The 17,833-nt window shown below is 53.9% G+C and overlaps 8 protein-coding genes across 8 annotated transcripts; 5 read left to right on the forward strand and 3 right to left on the reverse strand.

The window, feature by feature from the left end:
• Positions 1–193: 193 nt before the first annotated feature.
• Positions 194–781, reverse strand: A1O7_02335 (uncharacterized protein; the record flags this gene model as incomplete). The annotated part of the gene is made up of 1 exon (XM_007756368.1): positions 194–781. One exon carries the CDS (start codon positions 779–781, stop codon positions 194–196), a length of 588 nt encoding a protein of 195 aa, XP_007754558.1.
• A 1,916-nt stretch (positions 782–2,697) lies between these two features.
• On the forward strand, positions 2,698–3,312 carry A1O7_02336 (uncharacterized protein; the record flags this gene model as incomplete). The annotated part of the gene is made up of 1 exon (XM_007756369.1): positions 2,698–3,312. One exon carries the CDS (start codon positions 2,698–2,700, stop codon positions 3,310–3,312), a length of 615 nt encoding a protein of 204 aa, XP_007754559.1.
• A 1,185-nt stretch (positions 3,313–4,497) lies between these two features.
• On the forward strand, positions 4,498–5,031 carry A1O7_02337 (uncharacterized protein; the record flags this gene model as incomplete). Its single annotated transcript, XM_007756370.1, has 1 exon — positions 4,498–5,031. A coding segment is annotated over one exon (534 nt), but the record flags the coding sequence as incomplete, so codon positions are not given.
• A 1,076-nt stretch (positions 5,032–6,107) lies between these two features.
• Positions 6,108–7,148, reverse strand: A1O7_02338 (uncharacterized protein; the record flags this gene model as incomplete). Its single annotated transcript, XM_007756371.1, has 1 exon — positions 6,108–7,148. One exon carries the CDS (start codon positions 7,146–7,148, stop codon positions 6,108–6,110), a length of 1,041 nt encoding a protein of 346 aa, XP_007754561.1.
• Positions 7,149–8,574: 1,426 nt separating this feature from the next.
• On the forward strand, positions 8,575–9,739 carry A1O7_02339 (uncharacterized protein; the record flags this gene model as incomplete). The annotated part of the gene is made up of 4 exons (XM_007756372.1): positions 8,575–8,911; positions 8,980–9,040; positions 9,105–9,518; positions 9,577–9,739. 4 exons carry the CDS (start codon positions 8,575–8,577, stop codon positions 9,737–9,739), a joined length of 975 nt encoding a protein of 324 aa, XP_007754562.1.
• Positions 9,740–10,328: 589 nt separating this feature from the next.
• Positions 10,329–11,663, reverse strand: A1O7_02340 (uncharacterized protein; the record flags this gene model as incomplete). The annotated part of the gene is made up of 1 exon (XM_007756373.1): positions 10,329–11,663. One exon carries the CDS (start codon positions 11,661–11,663, stop codon positions 10,329–10,331), a length of 1,335 nt encoding a protein of 444 aa, XP_007754563.1.
• A 1,257-nt stretch (positions 11,664–12,920) lies between these two features.
• A1O7_02341 (uncharacterized protein) lies at positions 12,921–14,165 on the forward strand (the record flags this gene model as incomplete). Its single annotated transcript, XM_007756374.1, has 1 exon — positions 12,921–14,165. The coding sequence occupies one exon, from the start codon at positions 12,921–12,923 to the stop codon at positions 14,163–14,165; it is 1,245 nt and encodes a 414-aa protein (XP_007754564.1).
• Positions 14,166–15,887: 1,722 nt separating this feature from the next.
• A1O7_02342 (uncharacterized protein) lies at positions 15,888–16,751 on the forward strand (the record flags this gene model as incomplete). The annotated part of the gene is made up of 1 exon (XM_007756375.1): positions 15,888–16,751. One exon carries the CDS (start codon positions 15,888–15,890, stop codon positions 16,749–16,751), a length of 864 nt encoding a protein of 287 aa, XP_007754565.1.
• Between the last annotated feature and the right edge of the window lie 1,082 nt (positions 16,752–17,833).

Consider the following 17,833-nt stretch of genomic DNA (forward strand, 5'->3'; position numbering starts at 1 on the left):
TGAGCAGAATCCGATCGAAGTGTCAATGTGTTCTCACAGAACAACGCGGCGGGAAGTTGTGCCGAGCCACGCTCTTTGCACGTGCCGTGACGCGCACAACTACGGTAACGCATTTCATTGCGAAGCGCCGCTCGCAACGAGCTCGAATCTTTGGCTTGTTTTTCGCACTGACATTGAGGTTGCTTCACGAATGCTACATAGTCATCTCTTGAATCTCACTCTTGTGCAAATTGTCTTCGGCAGTGACTGGCCTCATCTCAAACAATGTTCGTCTCATGTACATCATCTGCTCGTCCATCCACTTCTGCAAGCTTGCCAGATCCACTATGTCCGTTTTGCAATTTCCGCTGCCTCGTTCACTCGCTTGGTTTTCTTTGCGGTGCGCAACATCGAGCCTTCCGGCCTCGAGTCGAGATCTCTCGCTCAGAAGGTGGAGGCGGTAGCTAGACCACTGATAGTATAGTTCAGGCAGTTGGGACTTGTTTCGAACATTCATGAGGGACGAGTTTTCCAAAAGGAGAGGGTCGCGTGGGCGCAGTGAAGTCACAATGGTGATCCTTTCGGGCTTATTACCCGTGGGGATGGCGATATGAGACACATATCTGCTCTGAAGGACGACTGCGCCGCGCTCAATGCGAGTATGGATCAGCCACTCCGGTTGGAATATCAGAAAGATAGGACCTGGACCTACCATTTGTGGGGAGCGAACCTTGGCGGTTGTACCGTCACCTCTTTGCATCTCACTTTCACCGCCGGTCATATACCTGGCATCCGGCAACATGACAGCGCAAACAAACGGGTATGAATCCCTGTGCCAGGGTACGACTGCATGTTTTGTGGCAGTAGATTAAGACTCAGCACTTGTGCCACTCTCACCGGCTCCATGCTTCACTGGGTCGAAGGTCGCTGCTTATGAGCTCGCTTGAGTGGGCTTCGCGAATCCTACTGGCACATTATCTGTGTGGGACTCGACAAGAATGCCTGGTGCCATTGTTGGAAGCTGACCTTTTGTCGATTTCCGCGCAGTGTTCGGTCACTTCAGTTCTTCGACTTCTATGCACCCGGATCAGTCCTCACTGCGATAGGATAGAGGGTTCACGGCATGTTATATGAGTTCTCAAGGACCCAAGTTGTGAGCGCTCTCATTGTATGTCCTCATTCGGAGACCATCCGGACTCAGTGACAGTGAACGATTCTGGAAACCGGGCCATGCCTAATCAAGGCCATACAACCCGTCGGGGAACATGCATGATTCTATTGGCTGGCAAGCCATTTTACGGGTACAGAGACCTGTCGAGAGCACATCAAGAGTCTGCTTATCTGCGGAGAAATCCTCCCCCTGACGTCGGACACATTGGTGGAGCAGCTCGGCCTTTTCCAACATGGGATATACTACGCGCGGACGCATTTGTCCTTGCCCTCACCTAACGCAGGCGCCAATATCCCCACAGCCCAAGTAGGTGCCATTGCACATTCGATGATGCTGCCTTCAAAATCACTCCTGCAGCACAGAGACCCTGTCCTATTTGAAACATGGTTGTTTTGAGTGCTAGGCCTAACAATGGCCGTTCCAGATCCCCGGTTCGAAGCCTGACCTGTGATCAACCTCCATGCCAGGAAGGAGAACTGAGGTCCGACGGACGAGAGGTGGGTGTGTGACATGCACAAGAAGGTGGGTGTTCCAGTACTCGAGACGCCCTACTCTTGGGCTGTCGATGCGTTGGCTGAATGTTTGCTGTCCTGTGAGAAAGAAGAAGTGCGACCTGACTAGACTTTCTTGTCAGGCTTGCCATCGATTAGGCTGGCATTGCGAGGGATACCTCTCGAGAATACTCTGGGAGGATGACCCAATCCGGGAACGCATCAAGCGCAAAGGACCGTCTAAGGCCAAGAAGCAAGCGCTGCCCGGGGCCGCCGCTTGCAACCGAGACATGACAGCGAGTGTTATGGGTGGCATCCAGGACACGACCACAACGCCGAGATCGCAGGTGAGGCACATTGCAAGCACACCATTAGCTACGGCCTCTCTCTCCCACGTGCTCCATGCGGAAGGTCTAAAGTCTCCGCTCGAGTCCTCCCTTTGGGATCACTACATCAATTGCTTTGCAAGAAATTACCCGACATGCTCGGGTTCAGAAAACCCATTCCTGTCATGCCTGGTTCCGGTCGCCCTGCGCTATGAGCTTGTGCGCTTCGCGCTCCTGGCCCATGCTGGGCTCAACGCCGCGACCAGAAGCCTTCCATCACTGCAGCAGGGAACCATGTTTTCCGACTCCGAGCTCTAGAAGGTTGTCAAAATATATGCTGTGGCAGAGGGGGCTGCGGCAAGCCCAAATCAAATGAGGACTTTTTCATATTGTGCTCAACGCAAGTGTTGCTGACGCTCGACGAGACGGACAAACTGTGCCTCGTCACAACGGCCCTCATGTTGGCACTATTTTGCAAGCTCTCCGAGGAAGACTACGACAGCTTCCGACCATACCTTGAGTTTGCTCAATACTACTTTATCTGCAAGATGTCTGCAGATGCAACATTAGCTGGTATATTCGCAACCCCACTGCCTCTCTTCCTACACAGCCTGGTCACCTACAATAATCTATTAAGAATGATCGTTATAACCCAGCCTCCTTCGAAGGTCATGGGAAATTCCCAGGGCGAACATTCCTTCCTTTGTCGGATTGCTCTCCACAGGATTTCATGTCTCTCCTTTGGCATATCGGTAATGACGTTGAGAACGTTGGCTTGGCCGACTTCAACCTATGGAATGGAGACTTCAACTTTCTGCCAAGTTTCAGCACCAGATCAGTTGTGCCCCCAGATATACAAGGTCATGTCCGAGGACGTGTTTTCCAATCTGGTACCGGCACAATGCATGCCAAAGAACAGGATGATCAGGCCACCGTCACGGAAATATACCGCACCTCAAGCCGTATCTACTTTTTTCGTCAGCTGAGAGATCGAGTGAGCCTGACACAGTCGAATACCACGAGAGCATACCCGCCGTTCATGGCACGAGCGCAGATTCGCAAACTCAGAACGTTCGCTATAGGGATTTTACGCACCTTGCCTAGCAACTCCCTGTTCAACAGCGCACGGCTCTTTCCGCTTGGACTCATCGGTCCTGAGCTTACCTACGAGAATGATCAAGCATTTGTATTGCAGAAGCTGAAGCTACTTCTGGAAACGTTACACTTCGATGTCTTCCGGTCGTTCGCAGGGGACCTTGCAAAAAGCTGGGTTCAGTCTCGGTTCCGCGACTACGCTGCTCGCGCGGATCGTCCTCACAACGCAACAATCAGATTAATTGGTTAGAGCGTTCTTGACAGCATTCTCACAAAACATGAGTCCGCCGACGAAGGATCAAAACCCCCATCTCAAGAGCTGCTCAGCCCCGCGTGGCATTTACCGCTGCGGTTTTTTGGGCAGTGTCGATGCGCAAGCACGGCTGCCAATAGCCAACAGCAGCAATTTTGGGCCTGTAGACTCCGCGCTGCAGCCCTGGACAACATGCAAGCCTCCTGCAGAAGTGCTCCAATGAGAAGCGTAAGAACCAAGCATCCCCGAACGCCAGTTGGCGCTTCCTTACTGGTCGTACAACATGAACATTAGCTCCAGGTTCCAGCTCCATTGCGTCCTCGAGTATATCAGCGACGATTCAATGTGTGCAAAAGCTGTCTTCCACCCCTTGGAACTGCTATCCTATAATGTCGACCGCAAAGCCCGTACGCACAGCGAAACCGAACCATTCTATATGGAAGAATCTGCCTGAAGAACATTTCCGCCGGACCGGTCATTGCGCTGTCCCGAGCTACGGATGGCGTGCCCGACGATTCGAAACACTGGTGGTCGATGTCTAATAGTAGCCAACACCTGGGACCTGCCACCGAAACCCGGTTTCTCCCTCCTCAAACTGAAAGTCGGCTTGCTGACGACCTTGCCTTCATCTCGGCGGCGCGGGAAGGCGTGGAATCAGTAACTGCTATATGCATTGAGGAAGTCCATGATCCCGCTGGTATTGTCCTGCGTGTTGCTGCAAATGAAGGGGTCCGGAGTGAAGTGAGAGACGATTTCGAGCGAATCTGTGGCTGCTTGATGTCGTGCGCACAAACAGGTTAGTGGTATGCTGGCTTATATCGCATCTTATTGCTCATCCCCGAGTCAGAACTCCCACTGAAGAGCTGCATTTCACGGATCTCGGCCTTGATTCTCTCTCTTTCGCAGGAGCGCATCAAATCACGCATGAGCTTGTTCCTTGGACGGCCGCCTGCGCATAACCACTCGCGTGGAATAACAGACGAACAGAAACTCATGAACACTTTAGACCGTATGCGAAAGGAAGCCCTAACACCTGTCGCCGAAGATCTCGTGCATAAGATCTCGGGATTGACACGAATATTCGAGGAGAAATTACGCCCAGGCAAGCCGCTGTCGACACTCGAAATGGATGAGATTGTCAATCAGTGCTTTTCAATCACCACTTCTGACGGAGCTTTGCCATTTCGAACCACTCTGAAGAACGCCGGGCTCAATTGTCGTAAGTGGTTCAATAATAAGTTTATCATGCAAATCGACAAGCTCGCAGCATATCATCGAATCCCAGATACACTTGCCCGAGCAGCTCACAGAAAAGCAACACGGCATCTCTTTTCCAGCATCAAGGTCGAGTACGTTGATGCCTACAAACCTCGGCCGAGCCTTGTGTCGCTTACCGGGAAGAAAGTCGATTGCCATGTTCATGCGGAAGTTCAATTGGTCATACACTATCTACAGCCAGTAACGACGTTGCCACCCCGGTACATCGGTACCAGCAAAGGGGCGTGCTTTCTGTGCCATCTTCTTATCGTCGAACATAGTCGTTTCGCTGTATCGACTTGGCATGGACGTTTATTCGACCAGTGGACTATCCCTGACCTAGCGGAGTATACGCCAGAAAATGTTGCTACTCTCAGGGCCATCATACAGCGCATGCATGACAAGTCTTCACGGCTTCTGACAGTACCACATCCAAAGCGCCCCCACCCTCTCACGAGCAGACACAATCTGCAAAGTTTTCCAAAGTTCTCGCCTGCCACAACAATATTGAGTGTAAAGCACGCCTCACGAACAAGCATTGTCCAGCCGACAATACCCACCATTGATGCTACGAGCATCCCTCCAGAGGTTGTAAATTCTGCTGAACCGTCGAGGACCAACTCACCCGTGGACCTTGACAGGGCAGCCACAACTACTGACGGGTCAGAAACACCAAGGCAACAGAGCGTCAGGATCCCAATAGAGGACATCGTCGCACCTCCCGCCCACGACCACTCATCAGCAAGCAACCAAACATCGAGCGATGAGTGGTGGGAGAGCGGGTCGAGCACGTCGACTCTCACAGCAAGCAGCGTGCGTCCAGTGCGGCTCCTTCCCAATGAACCTCATTTCGCCACGGTGACAGGCTTGGAAATATTCGCAGAGATCTTACCACCTGCGGTCGGGACTATGACCTTGAAGACAAACGGCTCGTATACTGACTTGTCGGGAGGCCATGTCATCAGAGTGGAGGAATTGGATGCAGGAAAAGAGGTGACTTTTGACCGACGTGAGAATGAGCCCTTGCTTATGCTCCGCTTTCAGGAACAAGAAAGAGAACTGTGTTGTGTGATATTGGAATGGGCCTAAAAGGTTTCCTGGATTGAGGCTAGTCGTGCTTGGCCTCCCGGAGTGTCTTCCCACCACCATGTCAACTCGGCACCAGAACGGAAGATAATAGCTCAGCAACAACAAGGCTCTCACTTGCAGGAATGATAAGAAATCTCCGAACGAGAAAAGCGACTTCCTGGCAATGCTAGGCGGTATCATGGCCTTTTCTCCGTGCGCCGGTAACCCTGCCTCCTCATCTCTTACTCCTTGACCTGCTTCAAGGCCTTGCAGGATCCCCTAGACGGCATGGCCTTGGCGCTCTCCAGCACGTAAGATTCAGTCATGATTTATCGAAGCTGCTGTCTTAAAATGGTCGGCTATGGCAAGGTGCTGCGTGGACGGGGAAAATTGAGTAGGATGAGTCACCCTCTTCTTCATGGCCATTCGGAGCGAAGAGTTTCGGGGCGAATTTAGAAACACTTGGATTACCGGCCCTCCGGAGGCCTGAAGTCTTTTGAAGAGACCTCGACGACAATCTTGCCTTTCGCGCGCGAGGTCTTCAGCTTCGCGATCGCCTGCGGGGTCTGTTCAAACGGAAACTTCGAGTCAATGATGGCCCTCACTTTGCCCTCCTTCATCCAGGCCGTGATCTGGGCCAGCTGCTCGGGTTTCGCCTGCGCGAAGAATCCCTGCGACTTTCGCTGGCCGCCACCCAGGAAGGCCGGCCACACGCGCCGCAGAAACGAGTCCCAGAAGTAAGACAGCGTGATGTGTCCAGCGACGTTCATAAACACCGCACCGGGCCTCGTATACTCGTGACATTTCCAGTAGAGCTCGAAATCCATGCCCACGTTGTCCACGACGTGGTCGAATTTGTGGCCACTGGCTTTCAGCGCCTCGAGGACGCCCTGTTTCTTGTAGTCGATGACGCTGTCCGCGCCGAGGGTCTTGCAGAGCTCCACGTTCACCGTGGAGCAGCTGGTTGTGACGGAGCAGCCGAGCGCCTTGGCGATCTGGATTCCGAAGATGCCTGTTCCGCCGGACCCGCCGTTGATGAAGATTTTGTCCCCGGCTTTGACGTAGGGGACGATCGTTTGGTAGGCCGTCAGTCCTGCGACACCCAGAGTGGCGGCGTCGGTGCGGTCGATCCCCTTGGGCACAGCGACCGCTTGTTCTCGCTTGGAGACTGCGTATTCGGCCAGACCGCCGCCCGCCATGGGTACCGTGCCCGTGACGCCATGGACGAGTTGACCCGGTTTCAGGGATGACCCTGCAGCCGGCGTGACGAGGTACCCCACGAAGTCGAGGCCCGGGGTTGCTGGCTTCGGGATGGCCAGACGACTGAGGAGTCGAAGTTCTGCGGGCTTGTAGTCGATGGGATTCAGTGCCACTGCAAGCACCTGCACGAGATGTTGATCGTGCTTTGGCCAGGGTATGGCGGCGGATTGGTTGAGGTTGAGGTTCTTCTCGAGACCGCCATGCGTGCTAGTATATTGCCAGGCTCTCATGGTTGTTGGCCGAGGCATGTTGGGTTCGTGTTGTGGAGCTGCGGAGTGATATGATGCGGGCGGTGTAGCACTATGAGATAGATGCCGGTGTTCTGCTGCAAGCAATCAGTCGTCGTTATATAGCGAGGCAGGGCGGGCATATTGCGCCGTGATGGAGCTGAGAAGCGCCGCGCTGGTGGTGCGACCGATGGCTTCTTGAAGCCATCGTCCGCACTCCGAGGTTGTGGCCCGGGTCTGGCATCTCGGAGCAACATCCCTCCGTTGTGTGAGGTTCGGAGCTCATGGCCAAATGCCGCAAATCACGATGGTATGATTTATCCTTCCCATCGAACAGGCCCAGTTCTATCCGTACGAAGAGGCGTATATTGTGATGCTATTTTGATCAGTTGGAGGCATGATGAAGCCGGTCCTCGAGGTTCGATGCTGGTTGCATTGTACTCGCGGGCTGCGGACCAGATGGGATGTCTGCAGCCTGCGACTCTGTCGACCTTGGCGGTCAGACCAGATAATTCAGGCTGCCAGTTTATCGCCGTGTGTAGCGCCATTGCCATAGTGCTCCTGCACAGCAGTACGAAGGACCTCGTAGTTGTCGGCCTGTTGAAAGCTCAGGGAGGAGATTAGTGAGGCGCTTCTCGATTTGCACCAAACGGCGATGACGCGCTGTTGAAGTGCAGTGACTAACACGCCAAGACCGCGCTTTCCCTCTTTTGGGCTCATACTGCGACGGCCGCTGATTGGCTTCGGGCGCCCACCCCCTGATCTCCGTCTCTGCCTGCGCTCCACGTTACGGCCGATGCTTTGGCTCCCTCCGCCTCATCACTCCACAAAGAAACTCGACCAGTTTATCGACTTATCCCTGGTTCATTCCCGTCTCTCGCAAGATGAATACCCGAATAGGCTTGGAACACGACAAGGCCCGCCGCCGCATCGTCCTTGGATCTTTTCCGGGGCTCGTCCCGGACCACTTGCACGGTGTCTGCGACGTATTCGACGCCCGGTTCCCACGTGCAGTGAACAGGGGCAGAAGACAAGATGCTGTTCAGCCCTGTCTGCACCGCCCCATACCCTGATCTATTGGTCCAGACACCACGGCCGGAGACCTACGGCCTTATCGCTAGTGCATTGATGTCCATGACAAGATCTATGGCCTTGCCTGATCGGGTGCTATACTGAGACGATGCCAAGCAGCTCCAAAGCTCGTGCACTACGCCCAGGTATTCATTCACAATGCATCAGGCCTGCCAGCTGGTACTCTGTGCCTCTTCATCTATATATTCTCCAGGGACCCTCGAAATACAGTCAACCTCGACACCAACAGAGAAGCTGGCCATCCCAAGCAATCTAACAACCATTCAATCTTCACACAGGCGACCTTCAAACACAGCAGTAATCCCCTTGTATCACCCCTTTCCTACGAGTCACCTCCCCTCTCAATACCACCGCCATGTCTGTCAGCCGCCTCCCAGACGAAACCCTCGTCTACACAACGCCTAGTGGCGTGGTCTACTTTGCCAGCGGCGACAACTCCAACTGCACCGTCTCGGCGTGCCCTATTGAATTGAGCGTCTATGGTTACAGACCATCAATTGCCGCCAGCAGCACCCTCATCGCTCTATACGCCATCTGCATGGGCATCCAAGCTGTAATGGGCTTCCGCTACAAGAAATGGGGATTCATGAGCGCCATGCTTCTCGGCTGCCTCGACGAGATCCTCGGATACGTCGGGCGGATCCTGTATTGGCAGAATCCATGGGGTGACGCTGGGTTCATCATGCAGATTGGTACGTTGCCTACACCCTGCCTGCACCTAGCCTGCTCCTCATGTCTCACTAACACGTCTCGTCTCTAGTGCTGATCACAATCGGACCCGTCTTCTTCTCCGCCGCCATCTACGTATTGCTGGCTCAAATGTTAGTGGTTCCCTCACCACGGAGTCTATCGTACCGTACCCTCAGCTAATCTGAAATACCCCAGTGTCGAATACATCTGCGTCAAGCACTCCCGCTTCGCCCCGAAATTCTTCTACTGGATCTTCATCCCCTGCGACATCATATCCCTCATCCTCCAGGCCGCCGGCGGCGCCATGTCGTCAACCTCCAACGGCAAATCCCAAACAGGCGTCGACATCGCCCTGGCGGGCCTGATCCTCCAAGTCATCACGCTCGTGGTCTTTGCCGCCCTCTGCGTCGACTACGCCGTCCGCAGCCGTTCCGTGTGGATGGCCGTCCGCTGGCCCCGCCGATTTATGCTCTTCTGCGCCTTCCTCACCGCGGCGACGGTCCTGATCCTACTGCGATGCTGTTATCGGGTCTACGAGCTCAGCGAGGGATACTCGCGCGACAGCGAGGCCTTGAGGGATGAGCCCCTCTTCATTGCGCTGGAGTCGGTGTAAGTTTACATACTGCTTTCTCTGCCGACGTTGCGTTGCTGATGATTGTTGATCCAGCATGGTCGTCCTTTCAGCTTACTGCTTGATCGTCGCACACCCCGGCGTCGTCTTCAAGACCGGTGACGAGCACCTCGCGCCGGAGGAGTGGGTCGCCGAGAAAGGCCTGAAGACCGAGGGTGATCCCTCTGGACCTTCCCCTGACGATGTTGTCAGGGTGTAAGCGAGAAAGAGATACTCGACCCCGGATTTTCCGCATGATCGCAGATTCCAATGTTGCGGTTCATTGCGTTCACTCGGGCTGCATTGGGCTGGGCTGGCTGGGGTGGATGTCAAGCATTTACCACATGTGCGACGGGCGTGCTATTTGATGAGCCCAGCTGCGTGACACTTGGATCGCTACTGTGACGCTTAATTTGGCTGCCAGGCTAGCTACGTGGGTAGGTAGCTGACAGGACATTTAGAAGTATGAAGGTTGTGTTTTCGGGGATACATATATTACTTTGGCCCCTGCTTTTCTTGACTCGACTTGTCGAAATTCATGGTCCGCTTGCCTGCCTATCGGCCTGCCACGACATGTTTCGGTCTCATCTACTCTTGCTCTACTCTGCTGTGTCCCCGCAGCCAGAGTCAGTGTACGGAATGACATTATTCGATTCAGTCGGGATAACACCCCGCGAGACGCGGTATACGGTATACAGTTTACAGTTTACAGTACAGCACGGTATATCATGCCAATCCCCATCCCATTTCAATCCCGATCACTAGCGCTATCATTTCTCCTCCCTACTGCGACTCCGATTGCGACTGCCTTACCTCTCGGCTTCCAAGACGATCCCCGGCACAAGCTTCTTCCCCGCGTTCTGAACACCCCTCGCGATCCGGAACTTGCCTCTCGACGCGACAGCCTCGAACAGCGCGCGCACCTGCGCCGCCTCGGCTGGACGATGCCGCATCTCCCATCTCAGGACGTTGAGCGGGAATATGACCCTTGGGCGCAGGTGTTCCGATCGCGCAGCACAGGAGAGTTGGACGTGTCGCAGCAATTGCTGGCCTAGTCGTAGTCTGCGTGTGGAGGCCAAAAATACTGCGAGTTGGGCGAAGAGATCGTGGTGCGAGTGGCTTGTATGGTCCTGATCGCCAAAGTGGTGCTGGACGAGTGCGCTCGCGAAGATGCAAAACGTCAGGTCGAGAGCGAGGAGGATGGCGAGGGTTATGGATTGAGGGTCGTTATCCGCGCGCTTGAGATGGATGTCCTGTTCGTCGGTGGTGTTGTCCTCGTTATACAATTGTTGGTTCTGAATTGATGGTGGATTCGCGACTCGCAATGTCTTCGTCTGCGTCGCTAAAAGCTCGAAGCGCAGGTTCGCAAGGCCGATATAGCATGCTAGTGTTTGCTCGAGGATCTCAATAATGGTCTGCCGCTCCGGGGTTGAATGGTGGAGTTGCTGGCGTCGGTGCTGGGATGGGCCTGGTTTTGACGTTGACGTCGAGAGCGTCTCGCTCCTCTGCATCAAGTTGGCCAATGTGAAGCCATAGTCGAATAATCTCTGATCAAGGGACTTGGAAACTCCCGCCCACGGCACGGTCAACCATTCTGACCCCCCGAGAAACGAGGCGGTGCTCCGCATCAGCGACACAATCATCACGTTGTAGCGTATCGATTCGAGGACCGAGCGGGACATGGGGTCGCAGGTCCGGTGCACACCCCGGAGGTGAATGATACGCGAGATCCCAAGAATGTGGTTCTGCCATGCAGCCATGTCCCCGGACGTGGATTCGAAAGACTCGTACAGGACCATGCATCGCGCAGCGACAAGGATATCGTCGCTGTGAGCGAGATTCGGGTCGTGTAGCGCGGTCTGCATCAAGCGCAGGCTATTGCCGTAGATCTGCTGACCCCTGATGATCAATACTTGGTCATCGTCCAGTCTGCCAATACGGATATACGCGAGGGAGAGTAGCGCTTGCTTGAGCAGCACCGAGGGTGCGGCCGCGGTCATCGCACTGCTGACTGACCGATACAGCCAGGCCGGCTCCCTTGGACCTGGGTATCGCGTGGCACTTGCGGAGTAGGTCTCCCAGAAAGAGGAGATGAGCTGGGTTTCATTGGCTTGACGGGGCGAAGGGTTGAGATTCAGTGGCATGTTCGCATATTGAAGCCCCGATGCAGATGGAACGCTAGTCGTTGGCGCTCTGACTTCCTCTAGTCGTTGTCTCTTTTGGAGTCCCTGTTGGCCGCGATTGATGAAGACCGCATACCGCTCGTAGCCTTCGCATTGTCTGCTGGATGAGACGCAGCGTCGACAATGCGGCTTCTCGAGATCGCACTGGAGTATATCAGAACGCTTGTTTCCAGCGCATCTTGGGACAATGATCCCCATACCCGGACCTTTCTCCTCCTGCAAGTGTTGCAGCCTTGAGATTTTCCTGGCACCCCAACCATTGCTTACTTGCCTCACAAAGGGTCGCACGTTTCAGGAACGGAGAGTCCATATCTCTTATTTTGTGCTCCATGATCCAGGGCTGTTCGAGTACTGCCTGACATTGAGCCGGTCAGGGTCACGGCTGTGGCTCAGGGCCTGATGCGTCGTGGCGCGCCTGAGATCGAGAAATGAATGCAACGAGAGGAAAGGTATTCGATCCAGGGAAACAAAGCTTGTCCCGACTCCCACGCCTAACTTGAAGCAGGTGCCAAGCTGCGAGACATGCAATCCGAGATTCCAGTGCGTGTAAGCCTCCGTACGTATGTACATTTGTAAGGACGAGTCTTCATTGGAAACTATTTAAAGCTTCCTTCTGAGATGCATTTCTTGAACTTCCCCGTCGGCAGTGAGATGTCAGGAACAATCGCCAGGGAGAGTGGTCGACAAGAGCGCATCCAGACCTGACACTATTCCCGCATCCCTAGTAAGCACGGCCGACTTATACACCAACAAGTGAACCTCATGCTTGTCTTCTCACCTGATTCCTCTTAACGCAGCTACAGCGAGGATCAGGAACGCTGAGCGTTACGTGACAGCTCGGTGAGAGATGTGTGACTCCCAAATAGGTGACGTAATTGGTCAACCCCGCGGTGCCGCCAGTACCTCGTACCTTTTGGCTGACTACTCCGTACCACAGCCGCAGGTTATTCGTGCAGCAGGAAGGACTGCCTGACAGCTGCGACACGCGATCGCCATGGCGGCTGCCTGCTCAGGCAACAGACGGGCAGGGCGCAGTGGATTGGCGACTGTTGGGCATCAACGAGGCGTACTGCTGCCTAGATACACCAGGCACAATTGCGCTTTTGTACGATTCACTAAGTAATTTGCACTGCGTCGACGACTCCCCCCTTGGTCTCATTTACTGCCCACGCGGACCATAGCGAATCACTTGTGTGAGCTGGATGTGATTGCCATACCATGTCTACTATCCGATTCTTTGACTCGACCCCTCATATCGTCCGCTATGGCATGCAGGACGAGCGTGAGGGCAAGTCCTGGATGCTGTTCTGGCGCAACGCCGTGTGTTTCCGCGTCTCGGTTTCACGCGAAGACGTCAAAAATACCCTGTTTGCAACGAGATGGCTTGAGCTTAACAAGGAGCCAGCGCCCAGAGTCGAAGGTATGAAGAATTGGGTTGAGCGATGGAACAAGCTGTGTGACTGCATCATCAGCCAGTGTATGCCCGTGCTGGAAGAATTGGCTCCCCCTACCCGGCAATGGAAAACACTCGAGGACCATTTGCGCACCCCGGCGTACGAGTTGCAAATGGTGGCATCTCCGGGGACCGGCGATGCGGTGGCAAAAATCACGAGCGGCCCAGTGGAGAAGCCATCTTACGAACACCACCTCCTGCCATTCTCCGACTTTGAGTCGATCCCAGAGGATCTCCCTCGGTACCGAGCGCGAGATCTGGTTGTTCTGGGACAGGAGAAGGACTGGCGCCATCCGCCGGCCAAGGTGCTGACACAAGATGGCAGAGTGCGATACTTCTTGTCCTGCAACAAACCGACGAGGAACGTCAGCAATGGTGAGATCTCGAATGCCTCATTGAACAAGATCAATGCGTATGCTCTACTGCATTTAAAGTTAAACGATGGCGTAGGTGGACACATTCCGCAGCTTCTGGGTGTTGTGGTCAGCGACGCAGGTGGAGGACTTGAGCACCGGGGCGCACAAGGTTATCCATCAGCAACAAATCAGCCAACAGGCGAGGAGACAGGGAAAGAGTTGCTGGTCGCTGGCGTTCTCCTCACCTATGTGTCAAAAGCCAAGACGTTGGCAGTAGTGGAGGGACTGTTTGCCGGCCAGAACGACTCCGCCGAGTTCCTAAAATGCAAGGAGAAATGGAGAGGGCAGATATCTTCTGCAGTCAAACTTCTACATGAACATGGTATTGCCATTGGACATCGCTTGCACGCCGACAATCCAAGGTCCTATATTAACCAGCACACCGTTCATTTCGCACCGATTGAGTCCGGAGGAGACACAAATGATGTGGCTGGCTTTCGAACGACAGTCACAGCCGCAGACGCTTGGTTGATGCTGGCGGGAAACTGTGCAGTGCTTCCCCCCGCAGATCAACAGCGAGAGCTGGACAAGCAGAATTTCGAGGAGCAGAAGACGATGGACTGGAAGGCTGTTGACAAGTTGTTCCAGTTATGAACCACAGTCTCGCCTTGTTCTGCTGGGAAGCCGCCCACCATGTACAGTCAGGGCGTTGAACGGCGCTCGAAATGATATCATCGAAGATACCAACTCAAAACGTTGGAGTCCTTCAACGGCCAAGTGAGGGATGCGAGGTAAGTCTTTACTTGACTGGGTATGTGTGGACGTGAAGGAGAATGTTGTATGTTGTTCCACACGTGAACATAATTTCGGAGTCACCTGCTGTGAGGATGCTCCGGTCGAGCACTCAGCCCCTTCAAGGAAATGCTGTCATTAAATGGACAGGTGAGAGACTAAGTAAGATGACCGATTGGGAGATTGTCTGCTCTCAGCATAAGCTGTCTCTCTTCTCCTGCTTCACAACTTCCATATCCTAGCTGTGTACTCGACATCTTCCTGCAATCGGGGTCCGGGTTTTCTTGTCGCGGACCGTCAATCGGTCTCCAAAAGATAATTAACGGTCTTTCCCCCAGACCGGTAAGCATGGAGACTCCGCTGCCTGAGATTACATTCCCACTTTGTCGTCAATCCCTTGGCTATTGTACCTTGTCTGGTCTTCTGGCCACCACCTCTTTGATCTAATCTTATTCGTGGGAACCTGGAGGCTGACCCGTTCCCACTTGCCATCTCGCGGAAGAGTGCTGTCTTTGGCGCAGTTACCCTTCCACCATTTCAGGCCTCGAGGTCTACCTTTAATGTCCTTGAACAATTTGGTAGCCACCACTACTCAGTTCTTGGTAACTCTTACATACAAGACTGAGACATTATCAGCTGTTGCCAATTGATGAACGCATGCGCGTCTCCAAGGTTGCACCGTCAAGTCTTTCTCCCACTTCAGAAAGGCATCACTGCCCTTGAGTGCACTGTTAGGGCCACGCCGCATAGTATACACATGACCTAAGGTCGCGGTCGAGATGCCCAAAGCGCCCGAAGTCCATACCGCTGCAGCGGCGTGTTCAAGCCATGTCAGCCAAGCAGGATGATGGGGAGTTTGGGGTGGATGACATCTCTCTGCCCGAGGTCAGATTGCAGCAGCTTCAACAGCCGCAAGACCTGCAGTGACGCACGTGGAAGCGACGACGGGGTCGTGGCGTACAATAGGCGTCAACTGCATGATCAAGTCTCGTGGACGCGGCGGCGATGGAGGGCCTTGTTGTCGACGCCGGGGGTGCCCTGACCATCCCCTGGCATTTTGGCCCCTCGCCCTTTTTTTGATGTTGCATGCGCTGAAGACATCCACCACCATGTTGACCTCATGGCCGCTTGTTGACGTCGCGGGTGCCGGCAGCATCAAGCGGCATTATCATTAACCCTTGCTCTGTCTCCGCTACAACAAAGACACAAATCTTGGGCGCAATGGGCGACATGGAGTTGGCGCCTGCAGTCACAACCCCCGAATACTTCTTTGTCTGGACTATGTTCATGTTCGAGGGATGGGCTTTTGTTCCAAGGTGTCTACACAATCAATGCCTTGGACAAGATTGAGACACCAGACAATGAAATTGCATACGCTTTATGTTTCCAGCATGCATAAGTACTGGTCTTCCATTCTGGCCAGCGACTCGAGAAGTCCTCCTCGCCCGAACAGAAAACAACAACGCCCTTTACCGCCGCTGTCACGAGAAGACGACGTCTTTCATATAGCAAGTTATCAACCCCTTGAAATACCAGCATTCCACTAACCTCCATTAACTTCAGTATATTGAGAAATAAATTGCAATGGCCGCTACCACCACTAATGCACCGGGCTGGGCCTTTGGGAACGCAGTCCTCGTGACAATCGATATAGAGATCCATTGTCGCAAACACTACCCGAAAGTTGGGTCTCCACAGGATCGTGTCTCCGAGGTTGGGGTTGCCTCATTCGACCCCCATCGCGTTCGCTTCGCAGATGCCGGGGATCGGGCCAAAAACACGTGGGGCTCGATCAAAGCCTGCAACTTTGCCATCACTGAGAACACACATATTCTCGGTGAAGGATCGCATGCCCGGCACTGCCGAGACCGGCACTGGGCGCTCGGCCCCGATGCCGGCGTCAAAGCGACAGACTTCGACTTTGGCAAGCTGTACAACGTCTCCCGGGTCCACGTGAAGAAGGCCTTTGTGAACAAGATCCGCACCCTACTAGGCGACCATCCCCCCTTCAAGACAGACACCCCCTACCACAACAATCGCGAGGTCGTGTTCCTCTTCTTCGATCAGCACAATGATCTCCGCTGGCTCCAGAGCCTGGATATTAACCTCTTGGTCGAGTTCCCGAACTCGCGCATCGTCGATATCCAACGCGGACCTCTTGCTGCCGCGATTGGAAAGCACATGCGTGGCAAGGACAAGATCAGTGCCGAAGATCTGTACAAGTATTTGCGCTTCGAGACGGTGCACATGCACAATGGTGGGAACGACGCGGTCTGGGAATTGCGAGCGTACCTTGCTGAACTTACGCTGACAGATCCGCAGACTCACAAGACGCGCATCCCCGACGAGGCATCGACGCTGAACAAGGACGGCGTCGTCGTCAAAGAGGAACCTACCTACATTGCCGCTCCGGAGGTGATTGTCGATGGAGAGGTATGGGAGTTGTAAGCGAGCCAATCCATTTTGTGCGTGTTCTAACCTACCTGAAGGTGTATCTTGTGACCGTCACAAGGACCACTGCCACAGCCTCGTCTGCCAGCCTCGCTCGCCATGCTGTTCTCTTCACCGCAAATGCCACGCTCTGATGGGCCGAATTGCACCCAGATTGCGAGCCGGCGCAATAACGCCTAACTGCGCAGAGTGGTATTTACTCTTTCCATCTAGACCTCTCCTATATCCCCTTATTCTTCCCCTTTGTGATGTCGTACATCGATAGCAAATCTTTCAGCTGTCATACAAGTCAAAGCACTGTGCTGAGCACTTACCGTATAGTTCCCCCTCCGTATGTACATCATATCAACTTCGTTGCGGGGGGGCATCCTCGTTGCGACAATTGGCTCAAGCTTTATGCCCGCCTCAAGATGCCAGGTACAGTATGTACAGAGTAGCTCATGATGGACACTGTCGGCGTCAACAAGAGAGTGTAGGAAGTCCAGCCCCAGCGCTTGAGGGTGTACCTCGTACCAAGATCTGAATTTGAGGCCTCTCCGCGCCTCATTGTGCGGTTGCAGCTTGTCTAGGATTCATAATCATCCTATCCATATTACGGAGTACACAGCACGACGTTGAACAGTCGATTAATCATGCAACGTCGCCGACGTACCGTGATAATTATGACATGTCTTATTGCAGGCAAGCTGGCGCGAGGATTATCCAGCTATCAAACTCCCAGCTCTCTATCTTTTCATTTATTCATCCATTCCTCCATTCGTCCCTTCATCTCTCCATTCGTTCCACCCTCTGTTCCGCCCTCTGTGATGACCAAAACGTTGTCAAGAGATCGACGTGGGATCTCTGGAAGCGGCGGGAGAAAAGAAATATGGCCTAATTCATTAGCTTCCTACTCCGTACGGAGTACATACATATTCCCGACAACCTCTTTCGTGTCTATCCATTTTCTGAACGGAACTGCTCGCGATCTACCACTGCCATCATCACTTCTGGAATAAACATCATTAGCACTAAGAGGTCAAGTTACATGGTCACGAAGCAGAGGTCACAAAGTCTGTAGTCACGCAGGAGATACTACA

Source organism: Cladophialophora yegresii (genome assembly GCF_000585515.1).
Source record: "Cladophialophora yegresii CBS 114405 chromosome Unknown aczIN-supercont1.2, whole genome shotgun sequence".
In the NCBI taxonomy this organism is placed as follows: domain Eukaryota; kingdom Fungi; phylum Ascomycota; class Eurotiomycetes; order Chaetothyriales; family Herpotrichiellaceae; genus Cladophialophora; species Cladophialophora yegresii.